At 45.0% G+C, this 18,084-nt stretch overlaps 1 protein-coding gene across 1 annotated transcript; it reads right to left on the reverse strand.

Annotated features, from left to right (window-relative positions):
- Nucleotides 1-3,062: 3,062 nt before the first annotated feature.
- On the reverse strand, nt 3,063-4,627 carry PERCC1 (proline and glutamate rich with coiled coil 1). Its single transcript, XM_033914688.1, has one exon. It carries the CDS (start codon nt 4,594-4,596, stop codon nt 3,781-3,783), a length of 816 nt encoding a protein of 271 aa, XP_033770579.1. The 5' UTR covers nt 4,597-4,627; the 3' UTR covers nt 3,063-3,780.
- Between the last annotated feature and the right edge of the window lie 13,457 nt (nt 4,628-18,084).

The following is an 18,084-nucleotide window of genomic DNA, read 5'->3' on the forward strand; positions in this document are numbered from 1 at the left end:
CCCTCCCAGAGCAAAGCATGATTGCTGTCAGGCCTCCAGCACACCCCTCCCCCAAAGCAGCCCCCTTTCCCTCTCCCCCTCCACCTCTTACCAGCATGGGATACATGATTGCTGTCTGCCCCCCGCACACCCCTCCCCCCCAAAGCAGCCCCCTTTCCCTCTCCCCCTCCACCTCTTACCAGCATGGGATACATGATTGCTGTCTGCCCTATCACACACCTCCCCCCCAAAGCAGCCCCCTTTCCCTCTTCCCCTGGCCCCCTGTTGTGCCATACCTGCCTGCTCCGTGGCCCCCTTCTGTTACCCCCCTCCCAGAATAAAGCATGATTGTCTGCTCCCAGCACACCCCTCCCCCCAAAGCAGCCTCCTTTCCCTCTCCCCCTCCACTTCTTACCAGCATGGGATACATGATTGCTGTCTGCCCCCAGCACACCCCTCCCCCCCAAAACAGCCCCCTTTCCCTCTCCCCCTGGCCCCCTGTTGTGCCATGCCTGCCTGCTCTGTGGCCCCCTTCTGTTACCTCCTCCCAGAATAAAGCATGATTACTGTCTGCCCCCAGCACACCCCTCCCCCCCAAAGCAGCCCCCTTTCCCTCTCCCCCCTCCACTTCTTACCAGCATGGGATATATGATTGATGTCTGCCCTATCACACACCTCCCCCCAAAGCAGCCCCCTTTCCCTATCTCCATGGCCCCCTGTTGTGCCATGCCTGCCTGCTCCGTGGCACCCTTCTGTTACCCCCTCCCAGAATAAAACATGATTGCTGTCTGCCCCAGCACACCCCTCCCCCCAAAGCAGCCCCCTTTCCCCCTCCACTTCTTACCAGCATTGGATACATGATTGCTGTCTGCCCCAGCACACCCCTCCCCCCCAAAGCAGTCCCCTTTCCCTCTCCCCCTGGCCCCCTGTTGTGCCATGCCTGTCTGCTCTATGGCCCCCTTCTGTTACCCCCTCCCAGAATAAAGCATGATTGTTGTCTGCCCCCAACACACCCCTCCCCCCAAAGCAGCCCCCTTTCCCTCTCCCCATGGCCCACTGTTGTGCCATGCCTGCCTGCTTCTGTTACCCCATCCCAGAATAAAGCATGATTGTTATCTGCCCCCAGCATACCCCTTCTCCCAAAGCAGCCCCCTTTCCCTCTCCCCCGCCACTTCTTACCAGCATGGGATACATGATTGCTGTCTGCCCCCCAGCACACCCCTCCTCCCAAAACAGCCCCCTTTCCCTCTCCCCCTGGCCCCCTGTTGTACCATGCCTGCCTGCTCCGTGGCCCCCTTCTGTTCCCCCCCTCCCAGAACAAACAATGATTGCTGTCTGCCCCCAAAGCAGCCTCCTTTCCCTCTCCCCCTGCTACCGAGGTAGAGAGTGGCCTGCGAGGTTTGCTACAGCCGGCCAACGAATCTCAGCAGGCTGCTTTGAAGAGGAGCGGCAGCAGTTGGTGAGTGAGGCAGGAGGGGGGAGTTGCCGGCGTGTTCCCTGCCTCCATGTTCGAAAATGGAATTCAGCATGGACCCAGACACCATGGTCTCAGGGAACATGCCATCCTAAGTGTGCATGCGCGCTTAGGGTTTTATTATAGAGGATTACAGTAGTCAGTTACTTAGGCATGTACTAAAAGTGCAAGATGCTGTTTATCAAGAAGGAAATGTAATTGCACAATAATCTAAGTATTGGAAAAGCAGCCTGTAGTACTGATGAAATTTATTTGACAAAATTCAAATCTTTATTTAACTAGACTCCCAAATTCTTAACTTCAATCTTTTCAAGTAATGCATCGTCAGTACAGAAGACTGTGGCATGTATGAAGGTTTTTGATTATAGCTGTAGCAGAGGTAGGAATTACACTCTGGGAATTACTGTATGTGATGATGTGTGTGCATAATTTTCAGCATAATAAATGAGCATGTGCATAATCATAATTTACACAGCAGGCAGCTGAACCCAACATAAAAAGGAGGTTTTGGTCTTTGACAGTTGGTCAAAAATATAAATTGCCCAATGAAAAGGTATCATCTTAATTCTATTTTCTATATATATTTATTAACCTTTATAAACATGGGTATCACACTACTTTATCCTGAATTAAAAATAAAATTCATTTTTCTAGCTTTGTTTTCTGGCTATTTATTTCTCTGGTTTCTGCTTTCCTCCGTCTTAAGTCTCTTGCTAGGATTTTTTTCTCTTCCTTTTCCTTTCGACTTTCTTCAATTTATTTTTCTACCTCTATGTCCAGGTTTAATTGATTCTTACTATCTAGTCAAGCTCTTTCTTTTTTACAGTCTACTGGCAGCTTTCAATCTCCCTCACCATGGCTCTCCTATTTTACTTCCCCTTATTCACAATCTTTCACTAACTCTGCCCTCTTTCTCTTCCCCTTCTATACAGTGTTTGCCCTCTGTATCTGCTCTTTCTTTCCCCTTCCATCATTATCTCCCTCCTGTCTGTATCTTCCCCCAAATATCTGCTCATTTTTCTTCCCTCTTCCATGCAGCATCTGCCCCGTTCTGTACACCGTCTGCCTCCTCTCTCATCCTTTCTATCCAGCATCTCCACATTCACTCCCCTTCCATCAGTACCTCCTTCCTCTGGCTCTTACCCCTTCCATACAGTCTACCCCCTCTCTCCCCTTTCACTTACCCCTTCCATCATCTCCCTCCTGTCTCGCCCCTTCTCCATCCAAGCTTCTGTCTTCATCTATACCGCTTATTCTCCTCTCCCCTTTCCATCCAGTATCCTCCCCTCTTTCCCCTTCCATCAATATTTTCCTCCTCTTTGTAACTCTCCCCTTCCACACAATGTCTGCTCCCTCTCACACTTTCATCTTCCATACACCATCTCCCCTTTCACTTCCCCAATTCCATCATCTCCTTTCTCTCTCTACCCAACCCCCAACATCTGCCCTCTCCCCTGTTCTATCTAGCTTCTGTCTTCTATTTCTATACAAAATCTGCCCCCTCTCTCCCCCACCCCAAACCATTTCCACCAGCTTCTACCACCTCTCCTCCCACCCAACTTCCCCAGCTTCTGCCCCCTCTCACTCCCCCACCCCTCTTCTACCCCACACCATATCCACTAGCATTTGTCCCCTCTCTATCACCCACCCCATATCCACCAGTGTCTGCCCTGTAGTATCCCTACAGCTCCTGCTGCTTTTTTGAAGCAGCAGCGGTGGCAAACTGAAACAAACCAGTCATGGGACCTTCCCATACATATCCGTGGCTGCTAGCACTGCCCTGGAAGAAGTGACATCGGAATGATCCCTGTCAGTCTGTTTTAGCTTACCGCTGCTGATTCGGGAAATCAGCAGTAGTGGCAGAAGGTGTTTGTCCTGACCCCACCGGCTGTGCGGTGGGGCTGAAGAATTGTGCTCCTCCTGCTAAAAGGTGCACGGTTGTGCAGCTGCACAGCTTAGAGGGAACATTGCCTGTGTTGAAGTACACTGTGCCATATACTGGTTTTTATGCACCTAGTTTTGCTGCACTGATGTTACTGTATTATTTTCAACGGTCAGGATCCCACCTGCTGCAGTTATGTTCTGATCATCTGCACTTCATTGAAATACTGTTTTTTCAGGCTTCTACTTGGTGTCTGTGAGTTCCTACCCTCTGGAAATGCTTCACTCAGTTCTCCATCCTGTGCAGGTGTGTCATGAGAACTTACAATCTTTGGTAACGTTTCTCTCACAGGGTCTTCTCCAGTGCATGTGTGTTCTGAAAGCTAGCACTCCATGAAAGTACCTTTCTCCTAAGTGTCCACTCACTGCAGCTGTGTCTTAACAGCTTACACTCCATGGAAATGTCCCTCTCCCAGGTTCTGATGATTCATGTCACCGCTTGCCTCTCTGCTGACACCCATGAGCTCAGGATTAGTTTCTGACGTCCAGTTGGCCAAAAGGTCACTGAAGTCAGGTGTGTTTGTGTTCATGATGCAAGGTTTGACTGGGGAAGGCTCCTTCCAGAAGGAAAGGGGGAGCTTCCTCTGTTGCATGGGCACCACATGAGCGTACTTCCTGCCCAGTTGGTGCTTCCAGCCATCCCTGCTATTGCAGACCCCTTGCCTAACATACCTGTGCAAACCATACTCAAAGAGCTCAGCTAGTGGGCCCAACTTCTGGGTTCCATCCTTGCAACAAACTGAATTCAACACCTGACAGTCCAGCTCCACGCAGCCTGGAAGTGGAGTGCTCTGGTCTTCATCCTCCCCATCCCCGTTTTGTGCAATGCGTACCAAGTCCACAAAATACATCTCCCGCCCTGACTTTCTGCATGACATGTGGTCCTCATAGATGTTGCAGGAGTCGGGATCTTCCTCCTTGGTCTTTTTTCCAAAGTATCTTTGGATGTCACAGCTGATAAGCTCGGTGAACCTCAATAACTGCAGAGTCATCTCGGCACAATTCTGCCCATAGTCTGGTAAATAGCCCTCTACCTCCAAGGCTTGGCAAGAGGAACTGCCATCTGATTCTATTTCCTCCCCCTCATCTTCTTCCTCTTCTTCAGAGGTATACTGGAAGTCTGCGTCTTGGACATGGAAAATGTGCTGGAAGGAGGAGGCCAGTTGGAGTTCTGCACAGGTACCGATCAACCCAGCAGCCATTGCTTTTTGAAGTTTATGCGCAGGAAAGGATTGTAGACTGCAAGAAGAAAGAAAGCAGTGTTACATGCAGAAGTATATCTGTACTATTGCTCTTGTAGGGGGTTGAACAGATCTGGAAGAAGAATGCAGTAAGCAGAGGGACCTTGTTCTCTGAGATCCTTCTCTAACTAACCTCATGCAAGCCCCATTATACTAACTGCTTTAGAAGTTGCTTGCATGAAGAAGGTGTAGAGAGGGCAACTCTTGATAGGATTCAGAGACAGCTCACCATTCATTCTTTTACCTGCAGTGGAAAAGCTTAGGTTTAAGACATAATACTAGAGTATCAGTGTCAATAGCTGAGCTAGTGCAAATTGAATGCACTCTGTCACTCATCAGGTATATGCTGGAACTTTTTCTACTTTCAAGGAAATTTAAAAATTGTAATGGTTCAAAATTTTTTGGGATTGATATTTTACTTCACATTTACAAGGAAATCTAATTATAACTTTCATACCAAGGTTGTGGGTCTGAGCGTTCACTATTAAGCATGTATTATACTGTGTGGTCATTTTATATATAAAGAGATTTACAGATTTGGCATGGGTGACTAATTAAAGCAGTCCAAAATATTAATAACATCCAAGTCTATTCCCGGAACTTCTCTGGGTTGCTGTTCTATTCCCTGCTGTATCTTCCTCGTCAAATAGTAGCATTTAGCTACAGGTAGTAATGTTAATAAAGTACTTTAAAATGTCTCTAGGATCTTCATAAGATATTCTGGGGAAAATTCACAAATCTTAGATTCAAAAGTCTAGTCCACACATACATTTATCTCTGTTGTGATGCACTAAGGTTACCACAACAGACTAATGCAGTCATGCTTTTACCCTGCTGCAAATTAGATTGCCTCACTGAGTTTCCTAAGAAAACCAGAATGACAAAGTTCATGCAGACAGTAGGATAAAACCAGGGTAGACTAGCCTGCCCCTTATGACAGGATGGCAATCCCATCTCTCCAAAACACACATTTAAGATTTTTCTCATTTTGGAGGCACCTATATTTCTTGGCTCTTCAATGACTGTAATCTAGCAATTTCTATATCTAGGAGTTATTTTGAACCGAGAGCTTCTTTCAAGCCTCAGATTTCAATTCTGGAGAAATCTTGCTTTTACTGCAGTTATATACTGCGGTTAAGATCATATTTAAGGCCAAGAAATTTGACCATATCACTCCCCTCTTGATCAAAGCCCATTGGCTCCCCATCACTCACCGTATCACTTATAAAAACATTACTGCTGATATTTAAAACAAGAAAAACAGGACAGACAGAATTTATTAACAAACTTTTGATCCCATATTCCTCCTCACTTACCCTCCGATCCTCAGATCAAAATCTATTAGTAGTTCCATCACTCAGACACATCACTACAAGGAGAAATTCCATCTTTTCGGTTGTTGCTTCCCTCCCTTTGAAATTTAATGCCTAACCATTTGAGAAAGACTACATCCATAGAGAAATTTAAATCTTTTCTTAAAACATTCCTTTTTAAAGATGCATTCCAAGTTTGATTGTCCTTTTTATAAAATCATTAACTTACTTTCAGCCCACTTAAGTTGGACTGCTATGTGTTACCCTTACCTTTTGTATTTGCCTATATCTTTTTCTTTCCTTTATATTGTAGTTCTCCCTTTTCCCATTCATTTCAGTATGTCCTTTTGTCTTATTTGTTCACTGTTTTAATTGATGATGTCTTTGTTATTATTGTATAACCACCTTGAAACTGTTGATAATGCAGTATAACAAATTTTAAATAAACTTGGAAAACTTAGATAAAATATCTCAAATGATTCTTCTGTATGCCTTAATTATCTCTTGGCTAGACTATCTATCCTTCATTGTTTTCAGTTGTTTCAAAATAGAGCCATAATAGTTTCTGGACATGCTAAATGCTCTGATCTTGTTACCCCCACCCCTTCTCCTTTAACAACATTGGCCACCCATTTATTTTCCTGTGCAATATAAGATTTTTATACCCATACATAAAGTTTTACACTCTGACACTCCTCTTTTTTTTTTTTTTTACCTCTGTTGTCCCCTGTTCACCTCTCAGACTTTTCTGTTCCCTCAACATCCTTAATTTGTATATCCCCTTGTTGAGAAGCACAAGACTTGAGGGCCTAGATGCACTAAGAGGATTGGCAAGACCGTGTGGGTCTGCACTGATCTGATTTTTGGGGCCGATTCAGAAAGAGCTATTGATGCACTAAAAAGTTTGCATGCAAATGATTCAGGTAGATGTTCGTTGTAATCCTTGACTCTGCCGTCCAATAATCGCTGTGACATCGACTCTCACACATGCACTGAGCTGGCAGGGGAAGCCCCGAAAGCAGCCTCCTGCCATTAAACTGTTTGAGGCAGGAAACTTTTTTTTTTAATGGGCACAGATGCTGTATGTGTTACACATGCACAATATCTGTCCCATAAAAAAAGAAAACTGCACCCCCCCCCCCCCAACCAATGATGGCTCTCCCTAATGAACTGGCACCACGAACTACCCCTACCTATCCACCGCACCAAAAGACTTAATATGAGTGATAGAATTGCATGAAATAATTTTTCAATATCAAAAGTAAATAACCAGTATTTAATTAGGTGGAGAAAATACCTCAGTAAACACTCAAAATGTCAAGGCAATTTACTTTTGATATTGGAAAATTATTTGTTCAAGTTTATTAAGGGCTCCTTTTACTAAGCTGTGTTAGCGCACGCAGCATTTTAGCGCATGCTAAACCCATGCTATGTGGCTAGAACTAACACCAGTTCAATGCTGACATTAGCGTCTAGCGCGCGTGGCAATTTAGCATGCGCTACTCCGCGCGTTAATGCCCTAACGTGGCTTAGTAAAAGGAGCCCTAAAATTAGTTATCCTGTCTTACATAATAAAAATTATAAAATTCAGGGAACAAATAAACAAACAGCCTGTTTTACAAAGCCGCACAGCAACAGCCCCAAAGCCCTTTAAATCTCTATGGGCTTTGGGACCGTTACCGTGCAGCAGCCGCTAGCATGGCTTTGCAAAACAGGCCCAAACTTTATTGACCGACATGACTAACTAGAACGAAACAAACTGGCACAAGAGGAAAAAAGGGAAGAACTACAATCAATGATAGGAAAGGACAAAAAGAGAGAAAAAAACAAAGGGGTAGGGAAATGGAAAGTTAAAACCGTTACTAGATACTGAAGAGTTTGAATCATCCTTAAAAGGACGGTTATATTGCAAAAGCATCTTATTCTAATAAATGGTGAATATTTTATATTACAAAATGTGTAAAAACCTATTTTAAAATACATAAAAGACAAAAAATAAAAGAAGATCTTCTAAAGGTCCTCAAAAGTCAGGAATAGACGTAAAATCAGATAAGGTTGTGAACATTCTATTAGAACCAGAAATTGGATTTGCAACTACAAATCCAATTTTCACACAAGTTGATGAATTTTCATTTTCTATTAAAAAAATGCTTTCAATGCCAGTGAAGACAAATGAAAGAAAAAGACACATAAATACTCATGAAATAGCACCAGCACATTCCCGTTGCAATATTCTTGTGCTCTGCTGCTCCTACCACATAGAACAAGCTGTGACATTCTTCCTGTGGTACAGTTATAGGGAATTACATTGGTGTGCATCCATCAGAATGAGCAGATAGCTAGGGCCAGTGATCACACTCTGAATTCAGTGTCCCTCATACATAGAATGCACAGACAAAAGGTGTGTGGCACATTTAAATCATCCTCATATAATTGGAAAGATGTGATTCGGGGGAGCTGCTTAGCAAAAGTGCAGAACTGACCAGTCAATTACTAAAGTTAGAGAACTAAGTTGGTACCAACTTGAATAAATGTCAGCAGTCTTCTACAAAAGGGTCTGTGATGAATAAAAATATAACCAACCAGAAGCTGCAAAATGGAAGAGGTACGAAATAGTGGTAAAGACTAAACAGCCAAGCTAGTTGCTTCTCGTGTATACTGAGGGATAATGAAAACCATAGTAAGTGTGCTGCTGTAGAACTCTGCTTACCTGTGTGCAGGTACCTGAGCTTTGCTGTCCTTTTCCCACCTGGGACTGCTGTTGATATATTTATAGAAGAGCTCAGTGCTGATGGCTGACAAATATTGACAGCAGTATCGTAATAGTACACTTGGCAAACAGAGCTTTGGTTTGTTTTAGCACCAAGCAACCAGGAAACATGGGAGAGGGGGAGGCAGGGAGGGCGGAAGGCAGCCTTTGCTATGCCAGGGGATTCTGAAGTGCTATTCCTGTCCCATCAGTGATTAAAGGCCCAGCCCCAGATGCTGGCCTGGCACAGCACACTCCTGCACAGTCTGCTTATCTCTCTCTGAAGGTAGCCCAACTCAAGCTTGACCAAAGAGGCGTAAAATTAAATTTCATGCTATTTTGACTCCTGGAGTAGCAGCTTCTAAAGGACATAATGCTTATCAAACAAGTCTTGTTTAAATAGGACTCTTGATCATAATGGGAAAAGGAACTGCTTACATGATGGGAGTCTTGGGTAATAAAAGGGAGTCGGGCAGGTAATGCATAGCAAGGTCCGTGTGCGAGGTGATACATCTTGTCCTGCAGACCACCAGAGCAAATTAGGGACTCTGCAGGTCTTGGCAATGACTCGATGCCCAAAGAAAACGGGAGTATGCATGGAGATTAAATACTGGTTAGGTCAGATATGTGAGTCTCCATAAGTGCTGGTGTCAGTTTCCGTTAAGTGATCCCCATTTGTCTGTTTTGATTAGATTGTAAGCTCTATCGAGCAGGGATTGTTTCTTACATGTTTTAATGCACAGCGCTGCGTATGTCTGGCAGCGTTACAGAAATAAGTAGTAGTAGTACTAGTAGAATCCAAACTCCATCATCTGACATCAGGTTGTCTCCCTAGAAGGGACACAATGAATCCATTTCCTTTGGCTCAATCTAAGTACTACTACTATTAATAATTTCCTTTTTTGGGGGATATCATTTTTATTAAAGAGTCAACAAGAGAGCACTACTAAACATCCATTCCCTTGACATCCTTCATTTGCATATCCCCTTGTTGAGAAGCACAAGACTTGAGGGCCTAGATGCATTAAGAGGATCGGTAAGACCGGGTGGGTCTGCACCAATCCAATTTTTTGGCCCATTCAGAAAGAACTAATGATGCACTAAAAAGTTTGCATGCAAATGATCCAGGAAGATGTTTGTTGTAATCCCTGACTCTGCTGTCCAATAATCGCTGTGACAGCGACTCTCACACATGCGCAGAACTGGCAGGGGAAGCCCCGAAAGCAGCCTCCAGAGCTGCACATCAAAACACAAAAGAGGCAGTCCCTGCTCAAAGAGCTTACAATCTAGTCAAGACAGACAAACTAGATAAGAAGGTGCATCAATACACAGTGTTTAGGTGAGGGAATTACAGAGGGAATGATAAAACAGGTATTGGTGCTTAGAAGGTAGGCTGCAGTTTAGAATTGAAAGTATCTTCATAGAAATGGGTTTTGAGTCTGGGTTTGAATACTGCCAAAGACAGAGCCTGACGAACTGAGCTAGGCAGTTTGTTCCAGGACTATGGTGCAACAAGATAGAAGGGACGAAGTCTGGAGTTGGCTGTAGAGAAGGGTACAGATAAGAGAGACTTTTCCGATGGAACAGAGTGCCTGGGGGGAGTATGGAGAGAGATGAGAAAGGAGAGATACTGAGGAGCTGTGGAATGAATACACTTGTAGGTCAGTAAGACAAGTTTGAACTGTATGCAGAAACAGATAGGGAGCCAATGAAGTGACTTGAGGAGAGGGATAGTGTGGACATAGCGACAATGGCGTAATATGAGGTATGCAACACAGTTCTGAACAGATTGAAAGAGAGAGAGATGGTTTAGCAGAGATCATCAAGCCCATTTTTTGTATTGTCCTTTAGAGCAGTGGCTCTCAGCTCAGTCCCTGTTTTTGTAAATGGATCTTGGGCCTGATTCTCTAAAGCAGTGTTTTTCAACCGCTGTTCCGCGGCACACTAGTGTGCCGCGAGATGTTGCCTGGTGTGCCGTACGGTCAGGGCCGCCATCAGGGCAGTACCACCAGTCTAGGGAGAGGGGCGGTCCGCCCCACGTGGACAGTAGAGAGCTGGACGGGGGACCCGCGGAGTTCAATACATCTCGAGCCGCGAGGCTCGTTTTCTGTTCCTGCCTGCCCTGCAGTTAACATATAGCCGATCGCAAGCGTTCCCCGATGTCAGCGCTGACGTCGGAGGGAGGGCTTAAGCAAAGCCTGCCCTCCGACGTCAGCGCTGACGTCGGAGAATACTTCCGTTCGGCTATTTGTGCGCGGCAGGGCAGGCAGGAAGCAGAAGACAAGCCTCGCGGCTTGAGCTTCGTTTTGCTGAGAAAGTTGCAAAGATGGGCTGGGAGGCAAACACGGAACACAAAAGGGGGGAGGGAGTGCGTTTTGGACACAAGGCATGAACTTGGGAGAGAGGAAGAGAGGGAAAGAGATGCTGAGGTGGGGGAGGGAATGGGTTTTTGGACACAGAAGGCATGGACTTGGGAGAGAGGAAGGGAGGGAAAGAGATGCTGAGGTGGGGGAGGGAATGCGTTTTTGGACACAGAAGAAATGGACTTGGGAGAGAGGAAGGGAGGGAAAGAGATGCTGAGGTGGGGGAGGGAATGCGTTTTTGGACACAGAAGAAATGGACTTGGGAGAGAGGAAGGGAGGGAAAGAGATGCTGAGGTGGGGGAGGGAATGAGTGTTTGGACACAGAAGGCATGGACTTTGGAGAGAGGAAGGGAGGGAAAGAGATGGTTGTGTACACGGGGAATAGAAGAAAGGAGAATTTTTGGTCATAGGGAGGGAGTGAGGTACAGATAGTGGCATACCAGGGTGGGGGGGGTGGTCTGCCCCACCCCGGGTTTACGTCCCAAGGGGGTGCACAGCTGGCCACCCTCCAGTGTTGTCCCTAGGCCGGCAAACTGCGGCTCTTTAGCCACTTGAGTGCCACCGCTGCCAACGGTGTTGTTGGCGGTGGCAGCATTATAAAATACTTTCTTTGTGTTTATTTGATTCCTATTCAAGAGAATTACTTTATATATAGTCAATATAGGCACAGAGTTAAATTTTTTAACATTTTCTAATGGTGGTGTGCCTCGTGATTTTTTTCATTAAACAAGTGTGCCTTTGCCCAAAAAAGGTTGAAAAACACTGCTCTAAAGGACACCGATCTCGGCGGCTGCCTAAGTGGCCGCCAGTCGCATGTCAATCACACATCAAAGTCCTGTAGAGAATCGTGTCTACTTTTACTAACAGACGCCTTAAATGTAGGCCAGCATTTTACAAGCCTACGTTTAAGGTATTTGTCATACACCTAAGGAAATGAGGAAGGATGCTTACGGACATGCAAGGCCACATCGTTGGAGACCATGGCCATGCTACGTTTTGGGCATCTGTAAGCATCTCTACCCCACCTGCATCAAAAAAAAAAAAAAAGTGCGTCCTGATTAGCTGTGAGACGGTGGTAGAACGCCTACCACCGCCTACAATCGGGACACCCATTTGTAGAATAAGCTCCCCCTTATGTCCATTCATTATGGATAACCAGTAAATCAGCCTTGTTAGACTGGGCTCCAGGACCAAACTGGGAAAGACTCATTCAACCTCCTGTTATACTTGTGCATGAACACAATTAGGGAGACTTCGAATCCTTATCCCTCGCAGTGAACAAACTGCTTCCTATAGAACTGATAAAACCCATGACACGTTCTCAAATTAATTTAGTTTAGTATTTATATACCACTTATAACCTAAGTGGTTTACATTCAGATATTCAAGTATTTCCCCTATCTGTCCCTGTGGGCTCACAATCTGACTAATGTACCTGGGGCAATGGAGTGTTAGGTAACTTGCCCATGGTCACAAGGAGCAGCACTGGGCTTGAACCTGCAACCTCAAGTGTTTTGAGGCTGCAGCCCTAACCACTAGGCCACTGCTGCATGGACTTGCATGGTCTGTGTTCCGTATATGGGCATTCAGTTGAGGATTGGCTGGGGAGGGCTTTGATGGCTGGAATGATTTAGATAGGCTAGAGCAGAGCTGCACAATTCCGTCCTTGAGATCTCTGGCAGGCCAGGTTTTTAGGATATCCACAATGAATATGCATGAGAGAGATTTGCCTGCATTGCCTTCTTGGTATGCAAATCTCTCTCATGCTTGTTCATTGTGGATATCCTGAAAACCAGGCCTACCAGTTGATCTCGAAGACCGGAACTGGGCAGCCCTGGGCTAGAGTGAGCTTTGACGGAGATTCCAGTAGTTGGAATCTAAGCACAGAACTGGATAGATCTCTAAGTCTCTGGCCCAGAAATAACTAAGAAAATAGACAATTTAATTTATATCATGAATTTTTAATGTGTGCACGGTTGGCAGACTAGATGGACCATTCAGGTTATCTGCTGTCATTTACTATGTTACTATGTTAATTGGAGTTAACAAGCACTTAATTGGCTGTCATTATAAATTATGCATGGATCTGCCCTACGCATTACTCTATAACATGCATGTTGATTTTTTTTTATAGCATGCAATTCCAAAGGCAGCATGGCCATGGGAAAGGCATGGGCAGATCAGGGGCATTCTCAGAATTCAGGTGTGGTGGTATAGAAGACCTGCTTTTCTGTTTCTAACTCAGTGGCGTAGTGAGGGTAGGAGGCACCCAGAGCGGTGGCACCCCCCCCCCCCTTCCCAATGCCCTTCTTTCTGCTTCATATACATTCACAGACAGCATAGCTTTCCAGAGCTTTGCTTCAGTTCCTAAAGAAGCTCCCTCCTTCTGGAGACTTCTTTCTCTTTTAGGGACCTCACCCAAATGAGCCCAGCCTGGACAGAAATATTCCTCTCTCTCTCTCTCTCTCTCTCTCTGGGTCCCGCCCTTGTAACTTAGCAGTTGCTCCAGCTCCTGTAAGGTAGATCAGTTCTGAGCTGCTGAGCCCAGTCCATCCCTTCTCTGGTTAGTTCCTCCTGCTGCCCGGTGGTATAATAGTTGCATTGGTGAGGGGAAACCCCCTTAATCTGTCACAGCCACCTTAAGACCATCACATTCTATCACACCCAAGTCCCGCTACTCTTTCGTGCAAGTAAGATCATCACCCCTAAACTGTACTGTTCCCTTGGGTTTTGCAGCCCAAATGCATGACCTTGCATTTCTTAGCATTACATTTTAGCTGCTACATTTCAGACCATTCTTCAAGCTTCACTAGGTCCTTCCTCATGTTTTTCACACCATCATGGGTATCTACTCTATTGCAGATTTTGGTATCATCCACAAAAAAGCAAATCTTACCAGTCAGCCCTTCAGCAATGTCACTTACAAAAATGTTAAAAAGAACAAACCCAAGAACTGAACCTTGAGGCACACCACTGGTAGCATCCCTTTCCTTAGAGTGACCCTCTGTCACCTTCCATTCAACCAGTTCCTGACCCAATCCGTCACTTTGGGACCCAAATCAAGGGCACTCAGTTTATTTATTAGACACCTGTGTGGAACATTGTCACAGGCTTTGCTAAAACCTAAATACACCACATATAGCGCACTCTCTCTATCCAATTCTCTAGTCACCCAGTCAAAGAAATTGATTAGATTTGTCTGGCAAGACCTACCTCTAGTAAATCCATGTTGTCTCGGGTCCTATAATCCAATGAATTCCAGAAACCACTATTCTCTGTTTTAAAAGTGTTTCCATTAATTTACTTACTACGGAAGTCAGATTTACCAGCCTGTAGTTCCCTACTTCTTCTTTGCTTCCACTTTTGTGGAGAGTGACCACATCTGCCTATAAGGTTTGTAGGTCAGGTCCCCATAAGGTGAGGTTGTAGGGGTTACGTGAGAGGCGCCCTTACACACGCCATGTCCCAGGTTCAGTTCCCTCACAGAAGATTCACCAGGAGTAGAATCAAATAAGAAACACAGCCAGAGGTGATTGCATAAAGAATATATTATAGAAATAGGCTTATAGAAAAGCAATATTTATAAGCATTACAATTAATGAGAGAGCAAAGCAGTTTCCCTGCCTTACAGAGTTCAGAGGGAAAGAGAGACATAGAAGCCTGAAGTTCTAGGGAGATCCAGAGAGAGATTGAGAAAGGGGGATGGGGTGATGGTCTAAGCTTCGGGTTCCATAGATAAAGAGAAGGATAGACAGAGAGATAGACAGAGAAAGAGATAGAAGTGTGTTGCAGAGAGGAGGCTTTTATAGCTTGGAATCTTAATCTGAATACAGAAACTATTGTATGTCCCAGTATCTTTCTGTTTAGAATTTGTAAACTATTTGAAACAATGGTTAGTTTAATTGATAAGGAGGGTGTGATACTTGCAGGCATGGTAGATGGGATTAGTCTCTGGATTCTTTGTCCCATTCAAGCAGCCTATCTTCTTGATAAACAATCCAGTCTGGCTGGATGATTAATGTATGTGAATTCTGTGCAGGAGCACAGAATTCTGCATCAACATTCCAGTCAGATTGATATAATTTCCCATAGGCCTTTGCTGACATTAGTTATGCCAACTGAAAATGCTGATTGCTAGCAATAGTTATGCTGACACTGCCCTTCTCCAATCCTTTGGTACTACTCCTGATTCTAGAGAAGCATTGAAAAGGTCAGCCAGTGGCGCCGCCAGAACTTCCCTAAGTTCCCTCAGTACCCTCAGATGTGCAATATTCTGCCCCATTGCTTTATCCACCTTTATTTTAACAAGCTCCTCATTAACACAATCCTCTGAAAATTTATCAGGGTCTACCACACCTCCAGCTCTATTTGCTTTGGTTTTCTAAGGTCATGCTCCTGGCACTTCAACTGTGAACACAGAACAGAAATATTTTTTAAGCAATTCAGCCTTATCTTTATCAGCTTCTACATATTCCTCCCTTTCCTCTTTGAGTCTCACAATACCACACGGTTCTCTGAAAATCATTTAGGGTCTACCACACCTCCAATCCTATTTGCATTTGACTTCATGGTCCTGCTCCTGGCACTTCAGCTAAACTGTTCATGAAACTAAACTGATAGCAGTTATAAAACAAACTAATTTAAGTGACTTTATTCAATCAACACACAATTAAGCCATGGAATTTGTTGCTAGATGATGTGGTCAGCCCTGATTAGGTGTTACCATTTTTTCACAGTAATTCTTTCTCCTACAATTAAATTTCTTTTAGAATATAATGCTTGATGCCAGAGGAAGGCATACCAAGGGATGGACTAGGTTGCTCTTTTTTGAGGCCAAAGGATAGAGCTATAGAAAGACAAAAGAGGTAGAGGATTTACAACAGTGGTTCCCAACCCTGTTCTGGAGGACCACCAGGCCAATCGGGTTTTCAGGCTAGCCCTAATGAATATGCATGGAGCAGATTTGCATGCCTATCACTTCCATTATATGCAAATCTCTCTCATGCATATTCATTAGGGCTAGCCTGAAAACCCGATTGGCCTGGTGGTCCTCCAGGACAGGGTTGGGAACCACTTATCTACAACATATGGATCCAGATGACCAGCAAATGAAACTGATAGATCTGGAACTTTATTGTTACACAACCAAAATACCCAACGTGGCCATGTTTCAAAAATGTCTTCATCAAGGGTAAAACTATAACATAAAAATGACAAGACATTTTGAAACATGGCCATGTTGCATATTTTGGTTACATAGAAACATAGAGCATGACGGCAGAAAAGGGCCAGCGGCCCAACAAGTCTGCCCATTCAAGAACCCTCCCTCCCTCGAGAATCCATCTTTTAAGCATTCCTCTGGAGCGACCCCACCTGTCTGTCCCATCATCCCTTGAAGTCGAGCATGGAACTGGCTTCGATTACCTGACGCGGAAGACCATTCCATCGAAGGGAGTGGTGAAAGAGGAAAAAGAGGTGGCTGGTAGGCTAAACAAGTTCTTCTCGTCGGTCTTTACAATAGAGGACACATCCAGTATGCCAGAACCGGAAAAAATCTTCAGGGGAGACCAAGAGGGGAAATTATCATGCATGGAGGTAAGCCTCGAAGACGTTCTCAAGCAGATAGATAGATTAAGAACGGACAAAGCTCCGGGCCCAGACGGGATCCACCCGAGAATACTGAAAGAGCTCAGAGATGAAACAGCAGAGTTACTGCAGCATATTTGCAACCTGTCCTTGAGAACAGGGGTAATCCCGGAGGACTGGAAGATAGCGAATATTACACCGATCTTCAAAAAAGGATCGAGAGGCGACCCGGGAAACTACAGACCGGTGAGCTTAACCTCTGTTCCGGGGAAGATGGTCGAATCAATGATCAGGGAAGGTATCAATGAGCATATAGAAAAAAATAATCTGATGAGATCAAGCCAGCATGGTTTCTGTAAAGGCCGATCATGCCAGACAAATCTACTGCATTTCTTTGAGGGGATAAGTAAGCAATTGGACCAAGGTGACCCAGTAGACATTATATATCTAGATTTCCAAAAAGCCTTCGACAAGGTGCCCCATGAACGCTTACTGAAGAAACTGTGGAGTCACGGGGTGGAAGGGAACGTGTACAGATGGATCAAAAATTGGCTGGCGGACAGAAAACAGAGGGTAGGAGTAAAGGGGCACTACTCTGACTGGATAGGGGTCACAAGTGGTGTTCCGCAAGGGTCAGTGCTGGGACCATTGCTGTTCAATATATTTATTAATGATCTAGAAACGGGGACAAAGTGCGAAGTTATCAAGTTCGCGGATGACACAAAACTCTCCAGCAGGGCCAGAACTGTTGAGGAATGCAAAGAACTGCAGAGCGACCTGAACAAACTGAGTGAGTGGGCAAAAAAATGGCAGATGACCTTCAATGTGGAGAAATGTAAGGTCTTGCACATAGGGAAGGGGAACTCCATGTACAGCTATACGATGGGAGGGAGGGTACTCGGGGAAAGCAGCCAAGAAAAAGATCTGGGGGTATTGGTGGATAACACAATGAAGCAGGCGGCACAATGTGCAGCGGCCTCAAAAAAAGCGAACAGAATGTTGGGCATTATCAAGAAAGGTATCACTACCAGAACAAAAGAAGTTATCCTGCCACTGTATCGAGCAATGGTGCGCCCACATCTGGAATACTGCGTCCAATACTGGTCGCCATACCTCAAGAAGGACATGGCAATACTCGAGAGGGTCCAGAGGAGGGCAACGAGGATGATAAAGGGTATGGAGAACCTTTCATATGCCGAACGGTTGGACAGGCTGGGGCTCTTTACCCTGGAGAAGCGGAGACTGAGAGGGGACATGATAGAAACTTATAAAATCATGAAAGGCATAGAGAAGGTGGAGAGGGACAGATTCTTTAGACTAGCAGGGACAACTAAAACAAGAGGTCATTCAGAAAAACTGAGAGGAGACAGATTCATAACGAATGCAAGGAGGTTCTTCTTCACTCAGAGGGTGGTGGACACCTGGAACGCACTTCCCG

Source organism: Geotrypetes seraphini, chromosome 11 (assembly GCF_902459505.1).
Source record: "Geotrypetes seraphini chromosome 11, aGeoSer1.1, whole genome shotgun sequence".
NCBI lineage: Eukaryota > Metazoa > Chordata > Amphibia > Gymnophiona > Dermophiidae > Geotrypetes > Geotrypetes seraphini.